This window comes from Eubalaena glacialis, chromosome 4 (genome assembly GCF_028564815.1).
Source record: "Eubalaena glacialis isolate mEubGla1 chromosome 4, mEubGla1.1.hap2.+ XY, whole genome shotgun sequence".
In the NCBI taxonomy this organism is placed as follows: Eukaryota; Metazoa; Chordata; class Mammalia; order Artiodactyla; family Balaenidae; genus Eubalaena; species Eubalaena glacialis.
In genome coordinates, this window is record NC_083719.1 from 57,430,949 (window position 1) to 57,455,209 (window position 24,261).

At 42.0% G+C, this 24,261-nt stretch overlaps 1 protein-coding gene across 2 annotated transcripts; it reads left to right on the plus strand.

Moving 5' to 3' along the window:
- Nucleotides 1–9,950: 9,950 nt before the first annotated feature.
- TMEM174 (transmembrane protein 174) lies at nt 9,951–19,698 on the plus strand. 2 transcript variants are annotated; one of them, XM_061187898.1, is made up of 2 exons: nt 9,951–10,676; nt 19,476–19,698. In XM_061187898.1, exons 1-2 carry the CDS (start codon nt 10,048–10,050, stop codon nt 19,525–19,527), a joined length of 681 nt encoding a protein of 226 aa, XP_061043881.1. In that variant the 5' UTR covers nt 9,951–10,047; the 3' UTR covers nt 19,528–19,698. The 2 variants fall into 2 exon arrangements, with proteins under 2 accessions (XP_061043881.1, XP_061043880.1); XM_061187897.1 differs by lacking the exon at nt 19,476–19,698 and adding an exon at nt 10,867–12,242 and having other exon boundaries at nt 9,957–10,676.
- The last annotated feature ends 4,563 nt before the right edge of the window (nt 19,699–24,261 follow it).

Consider the following 24,261-nt stretch of genomic DNA (forward strand, 5'->3'; position numbering starts at 1 on the left):
GGATGAAATGAAACCATGTACATTAAATATCTAGAATTGTGCCTGATGCATTGTAAGTGTTCAATAAATCTTAACACTTTTTTTTTTTCCTGGTGTGCACTGAGATGAGCCTATGGGGTCTTTTCCCTTCAATGTAGTGTATTACACTGATTGGTTTTCATATGCTGAACCATTCTTGCATTCCAGGAATAAATCCCAGTTGGTCATGGTGTATAATACTTTTAATATGCTATTGAATTCAGCTTGTTAGCTTTTTAAAAAATTGGTATTTACTATATATATATACAGAATTTGAGTTTTTAGGGAGAGAGACAGAGTCAGGGTGACCTTGAAAGTGTAAGTGGAGGGATCTGAATTGAGAGCTTAGACAAGATGGTAGAATAGGAAGACACTCAGCTTACCTACTCGCATGGCACACCAAAGTTACAGCTATTTACAGAGCAAGTATAGGTGAGAAAGACTGGAATCTACCAGAAAAGATCTTCTACAACTAAAGGTATAAAGAAAGAACCACAGCGAGACATGTAGGAGGGGCAGAGTCATGGTATAGTCAAGACATATGCCCCCAGGTTGGTGACCCACAAATGAGAGAATAATTACGATTGCAGAGGTTCTCCCCAAGGAGTGAGGGGTCTCAACTCCGCACTGGGCTCCTCAGCCTGGGAGTCCTGCCTGGGGAAGACAAGTCCTCAGAACATTTGGCTTTTAAGACCAGGGGGGCTTACTATTGGGAGACCCAGAGGGCTGTGTAGAGACTCCACTCTTACAGGGCACACACAGAATTTCACACACTCTGAGACCCAGGGCAGAAGCAGTAATTTGAAAGGAATCTAGGTGAAACCCACCTGCTGACCTTGGAGAGTCTCCTGGAGAGGCAGGAGGCAACTGGAGCTCACCCTGGGGACACAGACACTGACAGGAGCTATTTTGGGGAGCTTGTGGACACTGGCACTGGCAAGTTCCATTTTGTAATCCTCCCTCTAGCTTGTTAGCCTCAGGACCCAGTCCCACCACTGCCTACCAACTTGTAGGCACCAGTACTGGGATGCCTCAGGCCAAGCACAGCCCCACCTGCCAGCAGGCAGGCAGCCTTAAGACTCTCTGAACACACAGCCACCCCTGGACACAGCCCTGTCTACTGGAGGGCCCACAGCTTGACCTCACATATCACTGCACAGGCACTAGACCCGGGACCCCCAGGGTCCTACACCCAGAGACCCCAGGACCCAGTGGGCAGGCACCAATCCCAGGACCCCTTGGGCCCCAGTCCTGCCCATCCATGAGCTGGATCTAACTTGGGACCAGCCTCACCCACCAGTGGGCAGTGACCAGCTCCAGGATAACCACAGCCCTGCAGCCTTCCATGGCAGGACCCAGCCAACCCACCAGCAAGCCAGAACCAGCCCCAGGACCTTCTGAGCCCCAACCCTGCCCATCAGCCACCCTACACAAGCTCAAGACACCATGGACCCCTCAGCCAGCTGCCCTGGGATCTGGCCCCACTCACCAGTGGGCTGACACAAGCTTTAGGACACCCTGGACCCCACAGCCAGCTGTGTCAGGAATCAGCCTCACCCACCAGTGGTCTGACACCAGCTCTGAGACTCCTGGGCCCTGCAACCAGAGATTCTAGGGCCAGAATCTGCCAGTGGGCTGCCACTAGCCTCAGCATCTGGCTTCACCCATTGGTGGGTAGGCACCAGTCCCAGGAACACCTGGACCCCAACCCCACCTACCAGCAAGTGGACACTGGCTTCAGGACAACTGCAGGACTCAGCAAACACACCAGCAGGCCAACACCAGCTCCAGCACCCCTTCAGCCCTGGCTCTGTCCAGCAGCAGGCCAATTCCAGCTCTAGGACAACTCAGGTCCCCGTCCCACCCACCAGCAGGCCAACACCAGCTCTGAGATACCTTGGACTCCTCATCCAGCCATCCTGAGATCTAGCCCCACTCACAAGTGGGCCATTATCAGCTTTGGGACACCCTGGAACCCACAGCCAGCTGTGTCAGGAACGGGCCCCACCCACCAACAGGCTGACACTAGATCTGGAAATCCTGGCCTCACAATTACCCACCCCAGAACCTGGCTCTGCCCACCAGTGAACCAAAACTAGCCCTGGGACCTCCTGGAGTTCACAGCCAGTCGCCTTGTGATCTGGCTCCACTAACCAGCAGCTGGCAGCCTCTGCACAAAGCAGGGCCTGGCAACTGAACAGACTGGAGGCCAGCCACACCTACCAGACTGTAGTCAGCCACCACAAAAGAAGAACCCAGGCAGCCCACATACGGAGCACCCCTAGAGCATATAGCTTTGGTGACAAGAGGGAAGAGCACTGCTGGGTTGCATAGGATGTCTCTTACAAAAGGCCACTTCTCCAATGTCAGGAAATGTAACCGACCTACCACATACATAGAAATAAAAACAGAAAGTTAGGAAAAATGAGGCAACAAAGGAATATGTTCCAAATGAAGGAACAAGATAAAACCCCAGAAGAAGAACTAGGCGAAGTGGAGATAGGCAATCTATCCAATAAAGAGTTCAAGGTAATGATCATAAAGATGATCAAAGAACTTGGGAGAAGAATGGATGAACACAGTGAGAAGTTTTACAAAGCATTAGAAAGTATAAAGAAGAAGCAAATAGAGCCTAAGAATACGATAACTGAAATGAAATATACATTAGAAGGAATCAACAATAAATTAAATGATACAGAGGAAAGGATCAGTGAGCTGGAAGACAGAGTAGTGGAAATCACAGAAAAAAGAATAAAAAGAAATAAAGAAAGCATAAGAGTCTTCTGAGACAACACCAAGCATACTAACATTCACATTATAGGGGTCCCAGAAGGAGAAGAGAGAGCGAAAGGGGCAGAGAACATATTTGAAAACATCATATCTTAATAGCTGAAAACTTCCCTAACCTGGGAAAGGAAACAGACATTCAGGTCCAGGAATCACAAAGAATTCCCAATAGGATCAACCCCAATGGGACCACACCAAGACACATTGTAATTAAAGTAGCAAAAAGTAAAGATAAAGAGAGAATATTAAAAGCAGCAAGGAAAAAGCAACAAGTTATGTACAAGGGAATGCCCATAAGTCTATCAGCTGACTTTTCAGTAGAAACTGTGCAGGCCAGAGGGAACTGACACAATATATTTAAAGTGATGAAAGGGGAAAACCTAAAACCAAGAATACTCTATCTGGCAAGGCTTTCATTCAGATTTAATGGAGAGATCAAAGGTTTTACAGAGAAGCAAAAGCTTAAAGAGTTCATTACCACCAAATCAGCTTTGCAAGGAGTATTAAAGGGAGTTCTCTAAGTGAAAAAGAAAAGGCCACAACTAGTAACATGAAAATTACAAAAGGAAAAAGCTCACTGGTAAAGGCAAATATACAGTGAAGGTGGTAAATCAACCATGTACAGAGCTAGTAGGAAGGTTAAAAGACAAAAGTAGTAAACTTGTCTATGTCTGTAATAAGTAGTTAAGGGATACAGAAAACAAAAAGATGTAAAATATGTCAAAACCAGTAATCATGGGGGGGAGTAAAAATGCAGAATTGTTAAAATGAGTTTGAAATTAAGGGATCAGCAACTTAAAATAATCATATCTGTATCTATCTATCTATCTATCCATCCAACCATCCATCCATCAATCTAGAAAGAGATTGCTATATATAAACCTCATGGTAACCACAAACCAAAAATTTATAATAAATACACACACAAAAAAGAGAGCGGAATCCAAACATAACATTAAATATAGTCATCAAATCACAAGGGAAGAACAAAAGAAGAAGAGAACAAAAAAGAACTATAAAAGCAATCCCCCAAAATTAACAAAATGGCAATAAGTACATACCTATCAATAATTACTTTAAATGTAAATAGACTAAATGCTCCAATCAAAAGACAGAGAGTGGCTGAATGGATACAAAAACAAGACCCACATATACATATACATATATACCCATATATATAGTGACTCTACAAGAGATTCACTTCAGATCTAAAGACATACACAGACTGAAAGTGAGGGAATAGAAAAAGGTATTCCATGCAATATAAATCAAAAGAAAGCTGGGGTAGCAATACTTATATCAGGCAAAGTAAATTTTAAAACAAGACTATCACAAGATACAAAGAAGAACATTATGTAATGATCAAGAGATCAATCTAAGAAGACGATATAACAATTGTAAATATATAGGCATCCAACACAGGAGCACATAAATACATAAAGCAAACATTAACAGATATAAAGGGAGAAATTGACAGTAACACAATAATAATAGAAGATTTTAACACACCATTTACATCAATGGACACATCATCCAGACAGAAAATCAATAAGGAAACATTGGCCTTAAATGACGCATTAGACCAGAGGGACTTAATTGATAGAACATTTCATTCAAAAGCAGCAGAATACACGTTCTTTTCAAGTGCACATGGAACATTCTTCCAGGATAGATCACATGGTAGACCACAAAAAAAAGTATCAGTAAATTTAAGAAAACTGAAATCATATGAAGCATCTTTTCCAACAACAATGCTATGAGACTAGAAATCAACTACAAGAAAAAAACTGCAAAAACACAAACACTTGGAGGCTAAACAATATGCTACTAAACAACAAATGGATCACTGAAGAAATCAAAGAAGAAATTTAAAAATACCTGGAGACAAATGAAAATGAAAACACAATGATCAAAAATCTATGGGATGCAGCAAAAGCAGTTCTAAGAGGAAAGTTTATAGTGATGCATGCCTACTCAGGAAACAAATATCAAATAAACAACCTAATCTTACACTTAAAGGAACTAGAAAAAGAAGAACAAACAAAACCAGAAGTTAGTAGAAGGAAAAAAAAATCATAAAGATCAGAGCAGAAATAAATGAAATAGAGAAAGAAAGAAAGAAAGGAAGAAAGAAAGAAAGAAAGAAAGAAACTAACAGTTGATTCTTTGAAAACATAAGCAAAATTGATAAACCTTTAGCCAGACTCATCAAGAAAAAAACAGAGAGGGTCCAAATCAGTGAAATCAAAAATGAAAAAGGAGAAGTTACAACTGACACCACAGAAATACAAAGGATCATAAGAGCTTACTTTGAACAGCTATATACCAAGAAAATGGACAACCTAGAAGAAATGGGAAAATCCCTAGAAATGTACAATCTCCCAACATTGAACCAGGAAGAAATAGAAAATATGAACAAACAAATCACCAGCAATGCAACTTAATATGTAATAATAATAATAAAAAAGCTCCCAACAAACAAAAGTCCAGTACCAGACGGCTTCATAGATGAACTCTACCAAACACTTAGAGAAAAGTTAACACCTATCCCTCTCAAAATATTCAAAATTTGCAGAGGAAAGAATGCTCCTAAACTCATTCTACAAGGCCAGCATTACCCTGATACCAAAGATATCACAAAAAAAGAAAATTACAGGCCAATATCACTATGAACATACATGCAAATATCCTCAACAAAATATTAGCAAACTCAATCCAACAATATATTAAAAGGACCATACACCATGATCAAATGAGATTTATCCCAGGGATGCAAGGATGGTTCAAGGTTTGCAAATCAATCAAGGTGATACACCATACTAACAAATTGAAGACTAAAAATAATGTGATCATCTCAATAGATGCAGAAAAAGCTTTTGACAAAATTCAGCCCCGATTTATTATGAAAACTCTCCACAAAATGGGTACTGAGGGAACATACCTCAATGTAATAAAGGCCACATATGACAAGCCCACAGCTAACATCATTCTCAACAGTGAAAACCTGAAAGCATTTCCTCTAAGATAAGGAACAAGACAAGGATGCCCAGTCTTGCCACTTTTATTCAACATAGTACTGGAAGTTCTAGCCATAACAATCAGATAAGAAAAAGAAATAAAAGGAATCCAAATTGGAAAGGAAGAAGTAAAACTGTCGCTCTTTGCAGATGGCATGATACTATACATATAAAATCCAAAAGACACCACCAGAAAACTACTAGAGCTCACTGATGAATTTGGTAAAGCTGCAGTATACAAAATAAATATACAGAAATCTGTTGCATTTCTATACTCTAAGTACAAACTATGAGAAAGAGAAATTAAGGATTTACAATTGCATTAAATAGAATAAAATACCTAGGAATAAATCCAACTAAGGAGGTAAAAGACCTATATTCAGAAAACTATGAGACACTGATGAAAGAAATGGAAGACAACACAAATAGAAAGATATTCCGTGTTCATGGATTGGAAGAATAAATATTGTTAAAATGACTATACTACCAAGGCAATCTACAGATTCAATTCAATCCCTATCAAAATGCCAATGGCCTTTTTCCTAGAACTAGAACAAATAATTTTAAAACTTGTATGGTAGCACAAAAAACCCTGAATAGACAAAATAATTTTGAGAAAGAAGTACAGAGCTGAAGGTATCATGCTCCCTAACTTCAGACTATACTACAAAGCTACAGTCATCAAAATAGTATGGTACTGGCACAAAAACACATAGAGCAATGGAACAGAATAAAGAGCCCAGAAATAAATCCACACACTTATGGTCAATTAATCTGTGACAAAGGAGGCAAGAATATACAATGGGGAAAAGATATTTTCTTCAATAAGTGGTGCTGAGAAACTGGACAGCTACATGTAAAACAATGAAATCAGAACATTTTCTCACACCTTATACAAAAATAAACTCAAAATAGATTAAAGAGCAAAATGTAAGACCAGAAACCACAAAATTCCTAGAAGAAAACATAGGCAGAGCACTCTTTGACATAAATCACAGTAATAGTTTTTTTTGAATCTGTCTCCTAAGTCAAAGGAAACAAAAATATACAAATGGTGCTTAAATGCTTTTGCACAGCAAAGGAAACCATTGACAAAACAAAAAGACAACCTACTGAATGGGAGGAAATATTTGCAAATGATATGACCAATAAAGGGTTAATATCCAAAATATATAAATGGCTCATACAACTTAATATCAAAAAAACAAACAACCCAATAGAAAAATGGGCAGAAGACCTAAGTAGACATTTTTTCCAAATGACCACCTGGCCAATCGGCACATGAAAATATGCTCAACATCACTAATCATCAGAGAAATGCAAATCAAAACCACAATGAGATATCACCTCACAGCTGTCAGGATGGCTACCATCAAAAAGAACACAAGTAACAAATGTTAATGAGGGTGTGAAGAAAAGGGAACCCTTGTACACTGTTGGTGGGAATGTAAACTGGTGCAGCCACTGTGGAAACAGGACAGAGGTTCCTCAAAAAACTAAAAATAGAACTACCATATGACCCAGCAATTCTTTGGGTATATATCCAAAGAAAATGAAAACACTAATTCAAAAAGACACATGCACAAAACAGAAACAGACTCACAGACATAGAAAACAAACTTACGGTTACCAAAGAGGAAGGTGCGGGGCGGGGGGAGAGGGATAAATTAGGAGTATGAGGTTAACAGATACAAACTTCTATACATAAAATAAGCAACAAGGATTTACTGTATAGCCCAGGGAACAATATTCAATATCTTGTAATAACCTATAATGGAAAATAATCTGAAAATATATACACATATATGTATATAACTAAATCACTTTGCTGTACACTTGAAACTAACACAACATTGTAAATCAACTATACTTCAATAAAAAAGATACATGCACCCCAATGTTCAGAGCAGCATTATTTGCAATAGCCAAGATATGGAAGCAACCTAAGTGTTCATGAATAGATCAATAGATAAAGAAGATGTGGTATACATACATACAATGGAATATTACCCAGCCATAAAAAAGAATGAAATTTTGCCATTTGCAGCAACATGGATGGAGTTGGAGGGTATTATGCTTAGTGAAATAAGTCAGACAGAGAAAGACAAATACTGTATGTTATCATTTATATGTGGAATCTAAAAAATAAAACAAATGAATGAATAACAGAAACAGACTCACAGATATAGAGAACAAACCAGTGGTTACCAGTAGGGAGAGGGAAAGCGGGGAGGGACAAGACACAGGAAGGGGATTAAGAGGTACAAACTACTATGTATTAAATAAATAAGCTACATGGATACATTGTACAGCAGAGGGAATATAGCCAATATTTTATAATGACTTTAAATGGAGTATAATCTGTAAAATTTTGAATCACTTTGTTGTACACCTGAAACTAATATAATATTATAAATCAACTATGCCTCAATAAAATATAAATAAAATAAAATAAAATAAAAAGGAAGTATAACTAGAATTTCCTCACCAGTCTGCTCTGAAAGCCATTCCAGTTTTGGATTCACGAGCTGTTTAGAGGAAGGTGATCTCTCTCCCCTACTCTTTCAGTGTTTCCAGTTGTCATAATTGCAAGTGGATGTAGCTAAAGACAAATGGGACACATAAACTGAGTGGTTTAGAAGAACAATTTTGAGAGCCTAGCTCTTTCTAAATGCCAGGGACTGTTTCAACTGTTAACTCAGGGGTTAAGAGCCTGAAAAGAATGTCAGGCTAGCTGACCAGAATTTTTATGATTAAAGAGAAAAGTTGGCTCTCCTGGATCTCTGATCTATCCCAGTGGGAAAAGGGGCAGACCACTCCTATTGCAACACCACTCCATCCTTGCTGCTGGAGGACACGCATGGGGAGATACCTGAGGGGGTCCCCTGCTTGCTTTCCCTTCTGTTTGGCAGTGAAGTTGAAGATCACAAGTCTTGTCCTGTAGCAGGGAGAGGCATTTTGGAGGGGAAAAAAAGTCCCCTGGTTTCCCAGGAGCACTTGGGATAAACGTAGGGTTTCCAAAGATTTCTGATGATAAGAACCACCTGGGGCACTTACTCTCCCTTGGAAATGTTGGTTCTGTTGAGCTGAGTTGGGAACTCACATGTTGCCATTTAAAAAAAGTGGCCCGGGTGATTTTTATCATCAGGCAAGTTTGGGAAGCCCTGCCCTAGGGCAAGAGGGCAACTATTCCTGGACCTTGAGCTCATGCCTGCGAAAGGGAGCTGATATAATATTTAACCCCTGAAGAGACACATCTGTTTGGAGAAGATCTGTCTAGGAAAGTTACAGGGCTACAGTTACTATTCTGTGGAGGACGAAATTGGTTGGGGCCCTTCTGAAGTTCTGTAGTTATGAATGAATGACAGATCATGTCATTGAAGGGCAAGTTTTCTTCTTGAAATCAGCTTGGGTTTGGTTGCAAAACACAGCAGACTTGAAAATCCAGCTGTTTACTTCACAGTGGAAACTGGGACCGAGCCAGGGTCTGAAGTGCATGTCCCTGAGACCCCAGGTCATACCTGATGCTCTGCCAATGACGTGGTGCATGGAAAGGCCTCTAGGGTGTCTTTCCTCTCCCACAGCTGGAATTGTTCCCCTAATGCTGAAAGCAAAGGCACTTGGAGCTGGCCAGGAAAGAGCAGGACCTCAGAGCTTTGTGAGAGTTGCTATGAAAGTTTAAGTGTCATCACAGCTAGAGATTCCTGGGGTGGGAAGGAAAACAGACAGTCATGAAACAGGTCTCTGTCTATTTCTAGTGAGCTGACCCAGCAGGAAAGTTGGGTTAGATTCCTGAGCATGTGGTGGACACATCAAGGGCCCCTGCACAACCAGAGGCCCTGGGGGGGGGGGGTCCTCTGCTATTTCTACAATCTTGGTTTGGGTAGGATGCAAACAGAGCCTTGGAGCAGCACCTAACACATCTAAAAAAGTACTGCCTGGCACATAAGATGGGCTCAGTAAAAACTTTCTGAATGAGTGAATGAAAGAGAGAGCTTGTCACTGAATTGCAAATCAGAGGCCTCCAATTGTTGACGATATATGAGAAAGATTCAGGCTTCATTTCTCAGACCTTTATTCTTCTAAACAAAGTTCAGGGCTCTGCATGTTCTACTCTGTTAACCACAGAAGCCCAAAGTTCTTCCATAACTAATCTGAACCTGGGATCCCTTTGCTCTGCTCTCAGGAGCTCTCACAACCTCTTTCCCCGTGAAGAAGTGTAAGGATGATGGAGCAGGGCCGTGGCCGCATGGAAGATTTCCCTCTCAACGTGTTTTCGGTCACTCCTTACACACCCAGTACTGCTGACATCCAGGTGTCGGATGACGACAAGGCGGGGGCCACCTTGCTCTTCTCAGGCATCTTCCTGGGACTGGTGGGGATCACATTCACCATCATGGGCTGGATCAAACACCAAGGAGTCTCCCACTTTGAATGGACCCAGCTCCTTGGGCCCATCCTGCTGTCAGTGGGGGTGACATTCATCCTGATTGCCGTCTGCAAGTTCAAAATGTTCTCTTGCCAATTGTGTAAAGAAAGTGAAGAGAGGATCCCGGACTCAGAGCAGTTGGCAGGAGGACAATCGTTTGTTTTCACTGGTATCAACCAACCCATCACCTTCCATGGGGCCACCGTGGTGCAGTATATCCCTCCTCCTTATGGCTCTCAAGAGCCCATGGGGATGAACACCACCTACCTGCAGCCAGTGGTGAACCCGTGTGGCCTCATACCATCTGGAGGGATGGTGGCCACCATGCCGAGCCCTCCTCAGTACTACACCATCTACCCTCCAGAGAATGCTGCCTTTGTTGATGACCAGGACTACCCTTCCTTCGTGGGTGGTGGAAATGACAGGTAGGATGTGTGCCTTGGGGATGCTCCCCTTCCAGCTGTGGCAGTCACAGTCTATGGCTGTGTTTGGTCTGTAAGGAAGGTGGTGGGAGACTGCAGATCTCCGTGTGGTCCGTTGCCAGGATGGTGGCATTGGTTCTGAGAGTGGTGCTGTGGGCTGTAATGCATCTTGTGCTTTCTGCCCCCGTTTCAGGACCAGCCCTGATGCTGAGCAGCTAGAAGAGACACAGCTGGGAGATGAGGACTCTGCCTGCTTCCCTCCTCCCCCTTATGAGGAAATATGCTCCCTCCCTCGCTAGAGACTATGCGGCTGAGGGCACAGAGTTTTAGTTTTTTGCTGACAACTGAAGTGTTCTATGCTGTGACCTTCAGAAGTTAGACAACAGAGCAGCCCAGGAAGCCTGACAGATACCATTCGAGGCGGGGAAGGGGGAAGTGGGAGGTAGACTCTCTCTGACTGTTAAAAATTAGTCTAGGGTGGGGATATGCCCTTCCGGTCAAGCTAGAAATCCCCTGGATATGGTTCAGGATCAGGAATTTCACCTGTTTATTCACCACCCACCCCTTTCCCACTGGAACGCACTGGTGTCTTAATTTGAGCTCCAGTAGCCAAGGGAAAAATCACTACTGCTGTGACTTTGGGAGTTTCCACAGTAGTGAGAATGGGGGTAGGGGAAGGAAGCAGGGAATAGAAAACGGGCTCAAATGGAGATTTCCCAGTTCCTGTTCTCAGCTGGGGATTTTCATATGTATAAGAACTTGGTTGCCATCTGGTGTCCCTTGAGGACTCTGGCATCTTAAAGGCTGCAAAAATAAATGAATTAAATGGAATAAAATAATGTCTTCTGTTAGAACAGTATTAGATAGCTGGCTAATAAAATAGACAACTGTTGGGAACATACTGTATAGCACAGGGAACCCTACCTAATGCACTGTGGTAACCTAAATGGGAGGGAAGTCCAAAAGCGAGGGGATATCTGTATGTGTGTGGCTGATTCATTTTGTTGTGCAGTGGAGGCTAACACAACATTGTAAAGCAACCATACTCCAATAAAAATTAATTAAAAAAAAAATAGGATGATGATGTCAATAAATCCTTAGGTTACCACGGAGAGACACATCACAGCGGCTCTCAGCTGCCGATGTTCTCTCTTGCAAGACTGAAGCTTGAGGTGCCCACCCCAGCATGGGATTTGTGCTGGACCCAGCGGCCAACAGAACACGAGCACCTCCCTACACATAGATGAGATCTGTTAAATTAGACAAAATAGAGCTGCTGTGTCAACACCTGGAAAATTATGTCATGGAAACAATCTTTATGGTCAAGATAAGCTCACCTGCTTTATAAAAAAACTTTGGTGCCCTTAATCTCCCAGAATCTGGACTGTGTAATAAACAACCAGAACAGATTCACAGGCTTTAGAAGAGACAGATAAAACCATCAGAGTTTAAAAGAAAGTATTTTCCATAGGCTACAAAGGTAGGCCACTCAAGGTAAGGGTGGGTGGCTCATCCCAAAGGAAGACCAGGATTTAGCAATCCTTTAGAGTTTTGGTACTGTGTTTGTATATGGAGTGATTTTTACTAATCTTTATCAGAAGTATCTAGTTTTCCAAGGATATGATTAACATAAGCTTGGTATATTATTATTGTGATTTATATTATATCTTAGGGATGAAATCTCTTTTTTTTAATTTAATTTTTATTTTATATTGGAGTGTAGTTGACTTACAATACTGTAACACACTCTCCTTTAATAGTCATTGCTACTTTTTTTTTTGTATCTATATTGTACTTTATTTTTTTTAACATCTTTATTGGAGTAAAATTGCTTTACAATGGTGTGTTAGTTTCTGCTGTATAACAAAGTGAATCAGCTATACATATACATACATCCCCATATCTCCACCCTCTTGCGTCTCCCTCCCACCCTCCCTATCCCACCCCTCCAGGTAGTCACAAAGCACCAAGCTGATCTCCCTGTGCTATGCGGCTGCTTCTCACTAGTTATCTATTTTACATTTGGTAGTGTATAAATGTCCATGCCACTCTCTCACTAGGGACGAAATCTCTTTGTATGATAATTCATTTTCATGTTCAGTGATAGCAGGTGATGGAAAAATATGATTCAGTTAACAGAAAATAGCTTTTTGCTCAGCATATTCATGAAATACTGGACTCCTGGTTGAGGGCCATCAGTTCAGGGAGGACGTTAGGTGACAGGGACATAGTTGAGCACCACCAGTGGCATGCCCACCGGCAATGCCTACACACCTGCCTCCCTCATCCCTCTCCCTCCTCATCCTCGCCCACCGCATAACTTTATATTCCTGGATTTGGGTTCCAATGAGCATCAAGGGTAGTTCAAAAGGGAAAGAGAGGGGCTTCCCTGGTGGTACAGTGGTTGAGAATCTGCCTGCTAATGCAGGGGACGCGGGTTCGAGCCCTGGTCTGGGAGGATCCCACATGCCGCAGAGCGGCTGGGCCCGTGAGCCACAAGTACTGAGCCTGCGCATCTGGAGCCTGTGCTCCGCAACAAGAGAGGCCGCGATAGTGAGAGGCCTGCGCACCACGATGAAGAGTGGCCCCCGCTTGCCACAACTAGAGAAAGCCCTCACATAGAAATGAAGACCCAACACAGCTATAAATAAATAAATAGATAAATAATTTAAAAAAAAAAAAAAGGGAAAGAGATGTTAAGAAAGGACATCCATGTGTGGAAGGTGGGCCGGTGGGACAGCCACTTTGTCTCAGTGATGCCTGGAGTCCGATGTGCAGGGAAGTGGCCTTGGGGGCTTTTTAGCTCTAGGCTGCCGTCATTCAGCACCAGCTGTCCCTGTTCCAAGGCAAAGTGCTAACACAGAGGTAATTTATGCTTCTGGAGACAGTGCACCAGAGCTGACAGCTCAAGGTGGGAGGTGGGGCTCAGAAAATAGGAATTCAGCACTTATTTATTGAGCACATCCTCTGTGTGAGGACCCGGGCCATCAAGTGGGGATATAACATTGAACAACCGAACCCACAGAAAAGCAGCTACGGCTAGTCTAGAGAGAGAGACAGCTACTGATCACTTATTCCCTGACACCCAAGAGGGGTCCTGGAGCCATAAGAGGGATTTGGACTAGTCGGGAGAGTCACCAGAGGTGACTTGGGAAAGTGAAGTCAGGACCACTGCCCTGTATAACCCCGGGAGCACCGTTACATGGACAGCCATGACATCGGACTCCCTGGACCTCTGAGGCCGGAGCTAAAGGAACAGTAGCTGACACCAGACAAAGAGGAGGAGGAGGAGCGGCTGTGTAAACCTTTTGATTTTGCTGCCGCTACAGCCCTCAAACAGAGCTGCCTTCCAGCACCTGGGAGCACCTTCTCTGGCTTCGAAGCAACCCCACCGTGCTCTCTTTCTGTTTTCCTTTTGGGGTTGCAGGGGCCAACATAATGGGAAGCCCACCAACTGGCCCCTGGACTCTGACGCCAGGTCTTCGCTGGTCTCTTTGACCAGCAGGGACACACTTCTGGCAGAGTTTCAGGTTTGTTGTCTGGATATTTGCCTTTGCTCATTCTCTCTCTCAGTATCTTATCAGGGCTGAATGGAGGGCTGTGATCTGGGGAGAGTGAATTGGGGTCTGTCTGGTCCCAGCTGTGCCAGCCACCCTGAGATTCCTGGTGTGGAACGTGGCCCTGGCTTTAGGCACATGCTCAAAGGTCCAGTGTCCAGGCCAGAACCCACGGGCCATTGTCGGCCTTGTTAAACATCTTAGTATGTGTCTGCAGAGCAATTGGGAAGTCATTGAAGAGTTTTAATGAAGAGGGAGCTGTGATCTGATTCTGAACACTTCCTGGTTAGGGCAAGACCCAGAGGCACATAGGGTGTGATACTGACCTTGCTGGTAAAGTCCAGATGTCAGTGACCGGAGCACCAGGAGACATCCCTCTCATCTACCCTCAGTCTTCACTGGGGTGCCATGGCTGGGCATGCTCTGGCAATCTACACATCATTCAGAACAAAGCCAAAAGGTCTTGTTAATCAAAGGGGACAGATGTCTTAAGAACTAAATGTTAACATCTCTCGGGAGACAGTTTGGGTTGGGCTTTTGGTCTGGAGGCACTGATGACAGCTGGCAACCTTGATAGGACAGGAACGGACCCTCCAAGCCTGGGTGATGAGGCCCAGGCACCAAAGGGAAGGAACTTTCACAAAGCTCTTAGACTTCTTTCTCCTCTCGGACTGATCTCTCGTGCAGTGTGGGTCTCGCCACACCCTCTGCAGGGCCCTGGGAGGTAGGTATCCTGCAGGGAAGGCAATCGTTTTCCCTTTCGCTCCACTGAACCAGGCACAGGTCTAAGTTTCAAATGCAGCAAGTGGCTCTGCTCCAAAACAGCCCTTTAAGTGCTCCCCCACCACTTTTTTGGGGGGCGGGGTGTACAGTATAAAAATAAACCGCTTATTTGTGATGAGCTGGCCTTGGGTGGCTGTTTTCAGCTTCAGCCCTCTGGGGTTCGTCGTTGGCCTTGTTTACTATCAGGTCAGTGGAGTGGGCCTGAGCTGAAGGTCCACACCTCCAGGGGGCTGGTGTTTCTCCCCCAAACAGAAGTGCCTCACAGGGGTCGTGGGATAGACACCTTCTTACCAACCGAGAGAAGGGGGCGGGCAGCCTAGTTCTCAGTAGTGTCCCCGCCTGTCACAAGCAGGCACTGTCTGCAGACGCCGCTCACACCCCTTGACGGTCACCAAGGGCCTCGCGCAAAGCCCTCTACAGATGCTCGGTTCCTGGTGAATAACAAATGCGAAATGAATAAACGAAGAACTTTTCAAATAGATAACAACCACTCTAGTTCAACTTAGCTCTTTTTTTTTTTTTCTCATTATGTAAAATTTCAAACAAGTACAAGATTAGAGAGGATAGTATATGAAACCCTATGTAGCCATTACCCACCCTCAACTCACGGCCAATCTTACTTCTTTTATCCTCCCACCCACAATCCCCCAACTGGATTTTTAAAAAGCAAATCCAAACCATCAAATGATTTCATCCTAAAACATTTCATTGTGTATCTTTAAAAGATAAAAACTCCAAAAAAATACACCATTATTACACCCAAAAAATTTATAATAATTCCTTAATGTCTCCAAATATTTAGTCATTATTCAACGTCTTCAGTTTTCTCTATTCTGTTTAATTTTTTACCTCTTTGTTTTGTTTGAAATCAGGATCCAAATGAGATTGGCTTTTGGCTAAATGGGTCCTTAATTTCTGTCTATATTATACTATATTTTGGAGGCAGAGAGTTCGCAAACTATTCATGGTAGCAGAATCATATTTATTAAATTTCACTTTCCAAACAAAAATGTTTTTCAAGGTTTTTTGCTTTATATTTCCCTGGCAGTTCCCTGAAACTCTAGGACTCTCCTGGAATTAGAAACTTATTTTTTTCTACTTTTAGCATATTATTAGAGATTTTTCTAAGCACAGTCCTAGAAAAAAATTTACATGAAAAAAATCTTTGAGTGTTTGAGAAATATTTGTTGCATAATAGTTTCAAGAGTTTCAATAATATCAGAAAACTGATAACCATCAGTATTTCTGGCTTGGTTGGTGAAACTTTTTAGGAAAAAAAAAAAAGTTTTTACTCCAGAGACCATAAAAAATCCTTTGAACATTTCAAAAGTGGGAACCAGCGTCTTCCCTCTAAGAAATAAAACCTCTTGCTCTACATTAAAATACCACCTGGTACTATTAAACTCTCTGAGGTTATTGACTGTGGGCCTCTTACCAATGAGTTCTCAATTTTCAAATTAAAAACGAATATATTTTCTGGTCATGCCTACAACTCTTCCTTTGAAGGTGTGTGTGTGTGTGTGTGTGTGTGTGTTCACCTACACCTTCTTATTATTGAATGTGATTTATGGATTTCTTTCCCACTCACTACTTGTAAATCATCAAGAGTTTTATGTCCCAAGCAGTCAGCAGTTGGTTATAAAATCAACAGAGAGCTGTACTAAATAAACCCTTACTGGATTGCTCCTAAGAACTGATGACAAATCAGAAAGTGAAGACAATTCCATGGGAATGGTTCTCACCTGCCTCTGGGATACCACAAAGGTCTCAGATATGGGGATTTTATTTGTCTTGCGCTTTTAGGAAGATTAATAACCAGATGAACTGGGAAGGAAGTCAGTTTTCTAGGTTCCAGAAGTTTTCTTATAACAAAGAATTTTTCCTCCAGCACAAAACCTACACATGTGTAAATCATAGACACAAATATGTGTGCTGGAGTCTGTGCTTACACACAAGGGGCTGGAAATGAAGCTATGTGATTTTCCTGTTTTAACCTTCCATTAGTTTAAAAGAACACATTTTTTTTTAAAAAGGGGTATGTGTGTGCATACTCTTTTTTAAATATATAGACTATCTCTTGAAGAAGACATAAAAACTGGTAATAATCATGTCTGGGGCAGAGGATGGGAGATTTATTTTTCACTTTAATTCATACTAATTAATAAATTTTTTTGCCATGTTCATAATATTGCCTGTTCATAAAATTATTTTTAGAATACAAGAAGAAAAGGAAATGATCTCTCTCCATGTGTTTTTAATGTTAACCTCATCTTCTTGAGTCCAAGGGTAAATGATTTTCATTGCCACTGCTGCTTATACATGTCACAGGTAAACACACACAAGACACATAGAAACAAATGTGGTATGTATACATACATCTATGTGGACACAATGCAATGTAATATGAGTAACACTTCTATATAGACACACACACACAAAGTCTCTGGGGGAGAGAACAGAGCTTTCACTGTGTATGTGGAAGAATTTTCACACATATATGTTGTTGCTGAAGTCCTCTGCCCATGGGGTAAAACACTGACCAACGTCAGTGTAACGGCAGCACACAGAGTCATGAATCTGATTCCACAGGGTTCTTCCTTTGATGATTTGTCTCAACCCAGGTTCCTCCTTCACACTTGAAAAACTGTTCACAGCAGACAGCCATTCACTTACCAAAGAGCCACCACCATTGTACCTTCAGAGGTGAAACAGAGCAACCTAAGTAAAGTGATTCCTCATCAGAACGAGCTCCAGGGATTAACTTTGCACGCTTCCCCTCCCTCCCCACCCCAAGTGGGTGTGAGAGGGAATCGTGGCTACAGCAGCCCCCCCTGCCCCTTTCTCTCCTGGAATTGGTCAGCGGCTCCTCCCCCGGGGCCTGTGGGGCTGGTCTGATCCCACCTCATCCAGGAAGGACGCCCTGATCCCTCAACAGCCTGAACAGGAGCCACACAAACATGCTTGGAATTTTTCAGAAGGCAAATAGATCGCTTTGTGTGCTGTCTACAAAGCTCAAAGAGGACAGGTTTAGGCTAGAGTGTGTCTGTGCCTCATTAGAGCCCCTTGGAGGCCATGGCGGGGGGGGCTCATCCTTGGGGGTCACCTTTCTGGTCCCTGTGCTCAAGTGACATCCCAACCGACTTCCCAGCCTACCCTGTGGTCCTTGAAGGCCTGTGGCAGGAGGCACCATAGTTATTCACTCGTGCATTTGGCAGACGTTCTCAAAACTGAACAAAGTGAGCCTGTCACTTCAAGGGAAATAACTGACAGTATTTGTTGCCAATGATAACATTCAACCTTTCAAGTGAAAATTAGAATTTTTGAAAACTTCTATTTGTCATCGTGAGCTTGACAACTTCTCCAAAAGTGGACTTTTCTTTTGAGATCGGTATTGATATTTTAAAATGTAATTTCTAAAAATTTATATAATGAAATGTGTCAGCATTTGAAAGGTCAGTACAACTCAGTGAACGAATATTTTCCACATGACCACTACATGATATTACAAAATCATGTATGGGAAAAATGAACTCAGTGTACAATATAGACCAATGGATTTTAATGTAACAGAGTACAAAATGTTCATTGATACAATTTCAGATTCCACATTGCAACTAGCCTTTCAGAAATTACCACCTGGGTTTTGGTCTGGTATCCAAGAATATCCACAATTACCTGAAAAGCTTTTAAAATACTTCTGTATTTTCCAACTACACATCTGTGTGAGACCAGATTCTCTTCATAGAGTTCAACCAAAACAACATATGGCAACAGATTCAAAGCAGAAGCAGGTATGAGATATGAGTCTGGCTGTCTTCTGTTAAGTAAGATAATAAACAAATTTGCAAAAATGGAAAACAATATCACTTTTTTTTTTTTTTTTTTTTTTGCTTTGGAAAAATATGCTATTTAATACAGAAAGGGTTTATAATTGTAATTTTCATGTTTTAATATTTTTGAAGGCCCTGGAGCTGTTTTAATTTTTTTCCAGCTTTATTGAGGTATAACTGACAAAAAATTGTAAGATATTTAAAGTGTACAATGTGATGATTTGATATGTGCATTATAATTTTTAAATGAATAAACAAATATTTTATCATTTTTTGGCTTTAATTTCTAATATAGTAAATGGTAAATACTAATAGACAGTCCATAAACAAAAGTTCTTTGGGTTCCTCAGTAAATTTTACAGGTATAAAAGGTTTTCAAGATCAAAAATGTTGAGAACTGCTGGCGTATATTACTGGGGGGAGAGGGAGAAGTGGCAACATGCCCAGCAAAAGACTACACTTCCCAGCCCCCTTTGCAGCTAAGTTTGGCCATATGACTAAGTTCTGGCTAACTGGATGTAAGGAGACGTTTTTGGAAGGGGTTTCCTCAAAGACTGCTTAGAAAACAGATAGCTGGGGGAATTCCTTTTTTGACTTTCTCTTTTTCCTCATTCTGTTTTTCTTCCTTGAAGACTACGACTTACATGTGATCACAGAAGCTTCAGCAGCTACCTTGAACCATGAGGTGACCTTGAGGATGGAGGCTACTTGTTACAAAGATGGAGCAGAAAGATAGAAGAAGGCTGGGTCCCCAATGACTATGATGCTGCCTGACTATCTACGTCAGAGCTCTTTTAAGAGAACATTTTGAGAGAGAGAAATAAACTTTGAAATCTTGTTTAAGTCACTATTATTTTGGTTTGTCTGTTCCACATAGTGGAACCTAATTCTGCTCCTTTTAAGTGTGGCAGTGTGCTAAGACCAGCTACAAAGGACCCATTTTATGCGGATTATATAATTATTTCATAGGTATTTCTAAGATTGGGTTTTATTCCCATGTCACCCACTGTCTTAAGGTGTGATGTTGAAAAAGCATTATTCAGGGTTAGTATTATAGGCACTCAGAAATTCATTCACATTGTAAAGCAATGATACTCTAATAAAGATGTTAAAAAAAAAAGAAGTTCATTCAACTCTTTGAGCGACAAACATTTAGGAAGCCCATCTTATTGGCAGGCAGTGAAGCAGGCACTGGGTACACGTGCGCTCAGAGCCCTTGTGGTCCATGGAGGAAATCGCCTCACTCCAGGACCTAGCACTGCCCTCACAGCTCTGCTGCATGCCCTACACTAGGATAACAGACTATTCTGGGTATGGAGAGAAAAGCAGACAGCTTGTCACTTAATTGGTATTTCCAGGGCGTGACTTAAAGTTCTCTTGAATAAATTTCATTGTCACTACACTCACTGAACCAGAATGGCCCAAATAAACAAAAAGACTTCCCTCTCCTTAATTTTGATGGGTTAACACATCTCGTGTCCCCGATTAGCCACGTCAGTTGTTGAGGGCTCTCTCACGCTACATTGTCAATATTGTAAGTAACTGCCTGGATTTGAAAGTCTAGTTGTAGGAGGCCATCAAACCTTGTCCATGGAAGCACCTGTAACTTAAATCCTCTAAGCAAAGGCAACTTTCTATGGACCCTCAACAGTCTCTTCTCTCCTGTTATACAGAATCTATTACCATTTATGTGGGGCATCACAGGTCGGGGCTGGATAAAGGAGAGACACACAGAAGCCTTACTCACAAAGTCCAGTAGATTCCAGAAGGGGAGCATCTTTGGGGTAAGCAAATCTCTCCCAAGCTCCTTGGGTGCGGAATGGATTCAGGCCGGACCTGACCATTGCACAGCCTGCTAAGGATTAAACAGTGTGCTAAGACCAGCTACAAAGGATATTATAATAATATTTATATACATATAATATTTATATTTAATCAACAAATAATATTGTTGATTAAAAACTGCACATTCTACAGAGCTGTAGTTATTGACTCATGTTCCACTGACAGGGACACAGCAGTTTTAAGTAAACGCATAGGCTGAGTTAGAATACTGCCTCTGCCGCTTATTAGCTGGGTGACTTTAGGCAAGTGGCTTAACCTTGCTGAGCACAAGAAATAGTTATGTCCATGTCCTCAAGTCATGCTGCTCACTCACGCAGATGGACTAACATGGGCAAAAATGTGCTGACATACTATAAGAAATGACTTTTCTATTAATTTTACCCTATCCTCATCTATCATTTAGGATTAGATTTGTTTTTGTATAAATAAAAACCCCAAATAACCTTAACTTAAACAAGAAAAGTTTACTTCCCTCTCACATATAAAAAATCCGGAGGTAGATAGTGTCAGTACAAGGTTGATCCCTCTGTCATCAGAGGCCTCTTTTTCCACCATCCTCATTCAGCACCTGGCTTTCCTCCTCAAAGTCATCTCATGGTCCATGATGGCTACTGAAGCTCCAGCATTATGTCTACATTCTAGAAGGTAGGAGAAAAAGAAAAGAAAAAAAGGACACACCTCACATCTGATTTGATTCCTTTCAAGAAATCCTTTCTGGAAGTTCCATGTCATACTTCCACTTCTACCTCTTTGACCAGAATTTGATCCTGTGGCCATACCAAGCTGCAAAGACATCTGGGAAATGTAAACTTTTAAAAATTACTGTTGTTAAATTACAAAGAGAAAAGAGTAGGGGAAAAAAAAAGGACACCATTGGAAGAAAGGATGAAATTGGAGTATGTACTGTAGACTATATAAAAAAGAGTAGAACAGATATTGGGTAAGCCACTAGCAGCCTCTTTCATACTTGGATCTCTCTCTCTCTCTCTCTCTCTCATTCACTTTAGTCAGATTCAAATATCTGCTCAAGAATTAGGAACTTTTCGGAAAATGTTTGTTTTAAATCCCTCTGCTGAACCAAAAATATTAACTCTGAAGTGCCAAGTATAAATACACGTGCCAGATGCAAGGTTTCAGCCAACGAAGTTCAACTTGTAATTTTAGAATGACAGATGCACTCGTGGTGGGGGAGCATCAGTGAGTTACAGAGCATCTAGGCTGTAAAACAGGCGAGCTTTTGACCGAACTGTGAGTCCACGGATTTGCTTACATCACATATTTGTCTCATTTCTCTGGATTTTTGTGGGATTTTTGGTCTGCCTCTTCTTCCCATTTGAAGGATGTTAGTTGTTATAGGAAACGGTGACATTAAATTCAGATGGCAGGATCTGATGATATTGACCTATGCAAAACAAAGTGATTTCATTCCAGAAGCTGTGATTTAGTAAGTTCAAATTGCTCAGAGTTTAACTTGCTCCCTGAGTTTGGAGAGGAGGTTGGGGTAGGGGGAGTGTGGGAAGCCAGACACCTTTGGGAGCTGCCATAACTTCTTTGGGGCATTAGAGCTATATTTATTGCAATTAAGTTGCTAATTCAGTAAAAACTGCACAGTTCCCTCGCGGCCTGGGAGAGGGAAATGCAGCTGCTAACAGTGGCTGATTTATAATCACGGAATGACCTAGGTACCAGGGGAAATAAGCCAGATTCTTCTGAGGGCCTAAATCACTCTCTCAGCCAGGCGATCAAAACAGCATGCTCACCCTGGGCAGAGCACCGGAGTTGGGTAGCCTCCAAAACCAGGCTTGATAAATTCCCAGTGTTCAGTGGGATTAGACCCCTGCCTCTCCCTCATCCCTCAGAAGGATGCAGGAAGTGTAAGAGAGCCTTCAAAGACTCAGAGATCAGTACCTACGTTCTCTTTAACCTCAATCCCAGCCCTAGGGAAAACATGACTCAAAAAAGTGTGTATTTAGTCTGTGATCTCTCCCACTAGCGAGTTCAGGTCATTGAAGATCACATATGGGGGTGAGCAGGGCCAAGCTGAAGGGCTAGCAGGTTGTATACCCCACATCCCCAGGGGATGCCATTCTCAGCATAGTCTAATTCAGTGGTTCTCAAACATGGTTGCATATTAGAATTACTTGAGAAGCTTAAAAAATCCCAGTGCCCAGACTGTACTTCAAACCAATTAAATCAGACTCTCCGGAGGAGTGACCAAGACATCAGTAATTTTTAAAGTCCCCCAAGTGATTCCAGTGTGCAGCCGGGTTTAAGAATCAATGGTCTACCCTCAGAATGGGAGAGAATATTTGCAAATGAAGCAACTGACAAAGGATTAATCTCCAAAACTGACAAGCAGCTCATGCAGCTCAATATCAAAAAAACAAACAACCCAATCCAAAAATGGGCACAAGACCTAAATAGACATTTCTCCAAAGAACATATACAGATTGCCAACAAACACATGAAAGGATGCTCAACATCACTAATCATTAGAGAAATGCAAATCAAAACTACAATGAGGTATCACCTCACACCAGTCAGAATGGCCATCATCAAAAAATCTACAAGCAATAAATGCTAGAGAGGGTGTGGAGAAAAGGGAACCCCCCTGCACTGTTGGTGGGAATGTAAATTGATACAGCCACTATGGAGAACAGTATGGAGGTTCTTACAAAACTAAAAATAGAACTACCATATGACCCAGCAATCCCACTACTGGGCATATACCCTGAGAAAACCATAATTCAAAAAGAGTCATGTACCACAATGTTCATTGCAGCTCTATTTACAATAGCCAGGACATGGAAGCAACCTAAGTGTCCATCGACAGGTGAATGGATAAAGGAGATGTGGCACATATATACAATGGAATATTACTCAGCCATAAAAAGAAATGAAATTGAGTTATTTGTAGTGAGATGGATGGACGTAGAATCTGTCATACAGAGTGAAGTCAGAAAGAGAAAAACAAATACCGTGTGCTAACACATATATATGGAATCTAAAAAAAAAAAAAAAAGATCATGAAGAACCTAGGGGCAAGACGGGAATAAAGATGCAGACGTACTAGAGAATGGACTTGAGGACACGGGGAGGGGAAGGGTAAGCTGGGACAAAGTGAGAGAGTGGTAGTGTATATATGGACATATATACACTACCAAATGTAAAATAGATAGTTAGTGGGAAGCAGCCACATAGCACAGAGAGATCAGCTCAGTGCTTTGTGACCACCTAGAGGGGTGGGATAGGGAGGGTGGGAGGGAGACGCAAGAGGGAGGAGATATGGGGATATATGTATAGCTGATTGACTTTGTTATACAGCAGAAACTAACACACCATTGTAAAGCAATTATACTCCAATAAAAATGTTATAAAAAAAAAAACAATCAATGGTCTGACTCATGTAGACTTTGATGTGAATGGCCCCCGCTGCAGCTGTGCTGGGGACAAACTGCACAGACATATGTCACAGCCCTGGGTGGGGGTGGAGAAGAAGAGAGGTGGCAGAGGACAGTAGGGAGATGAGTATGCCTTCTGGAAAGAAAGAACTCAAAAGGGAATCTAGAAATT

What these genes read in the sequence shown, in the direction of transcription:
- TMEM174 (XM_061187897.1), top strand. Translation starts at nt 10,048, where the DNA reads ATGATGGAGCAGGGCCGTGGCCGCATGGAAGATTTCCCTCTCAACGTG. An exon ending in GTGGGTGGTGGAAATGACAG is followed by an intron (nt 10,677 to 10,866) that starts GTAGGATGTGTG and finishes CCCCCGTTTCAG; the next exon opens with GACCAGCCCTGATGCTGAGC.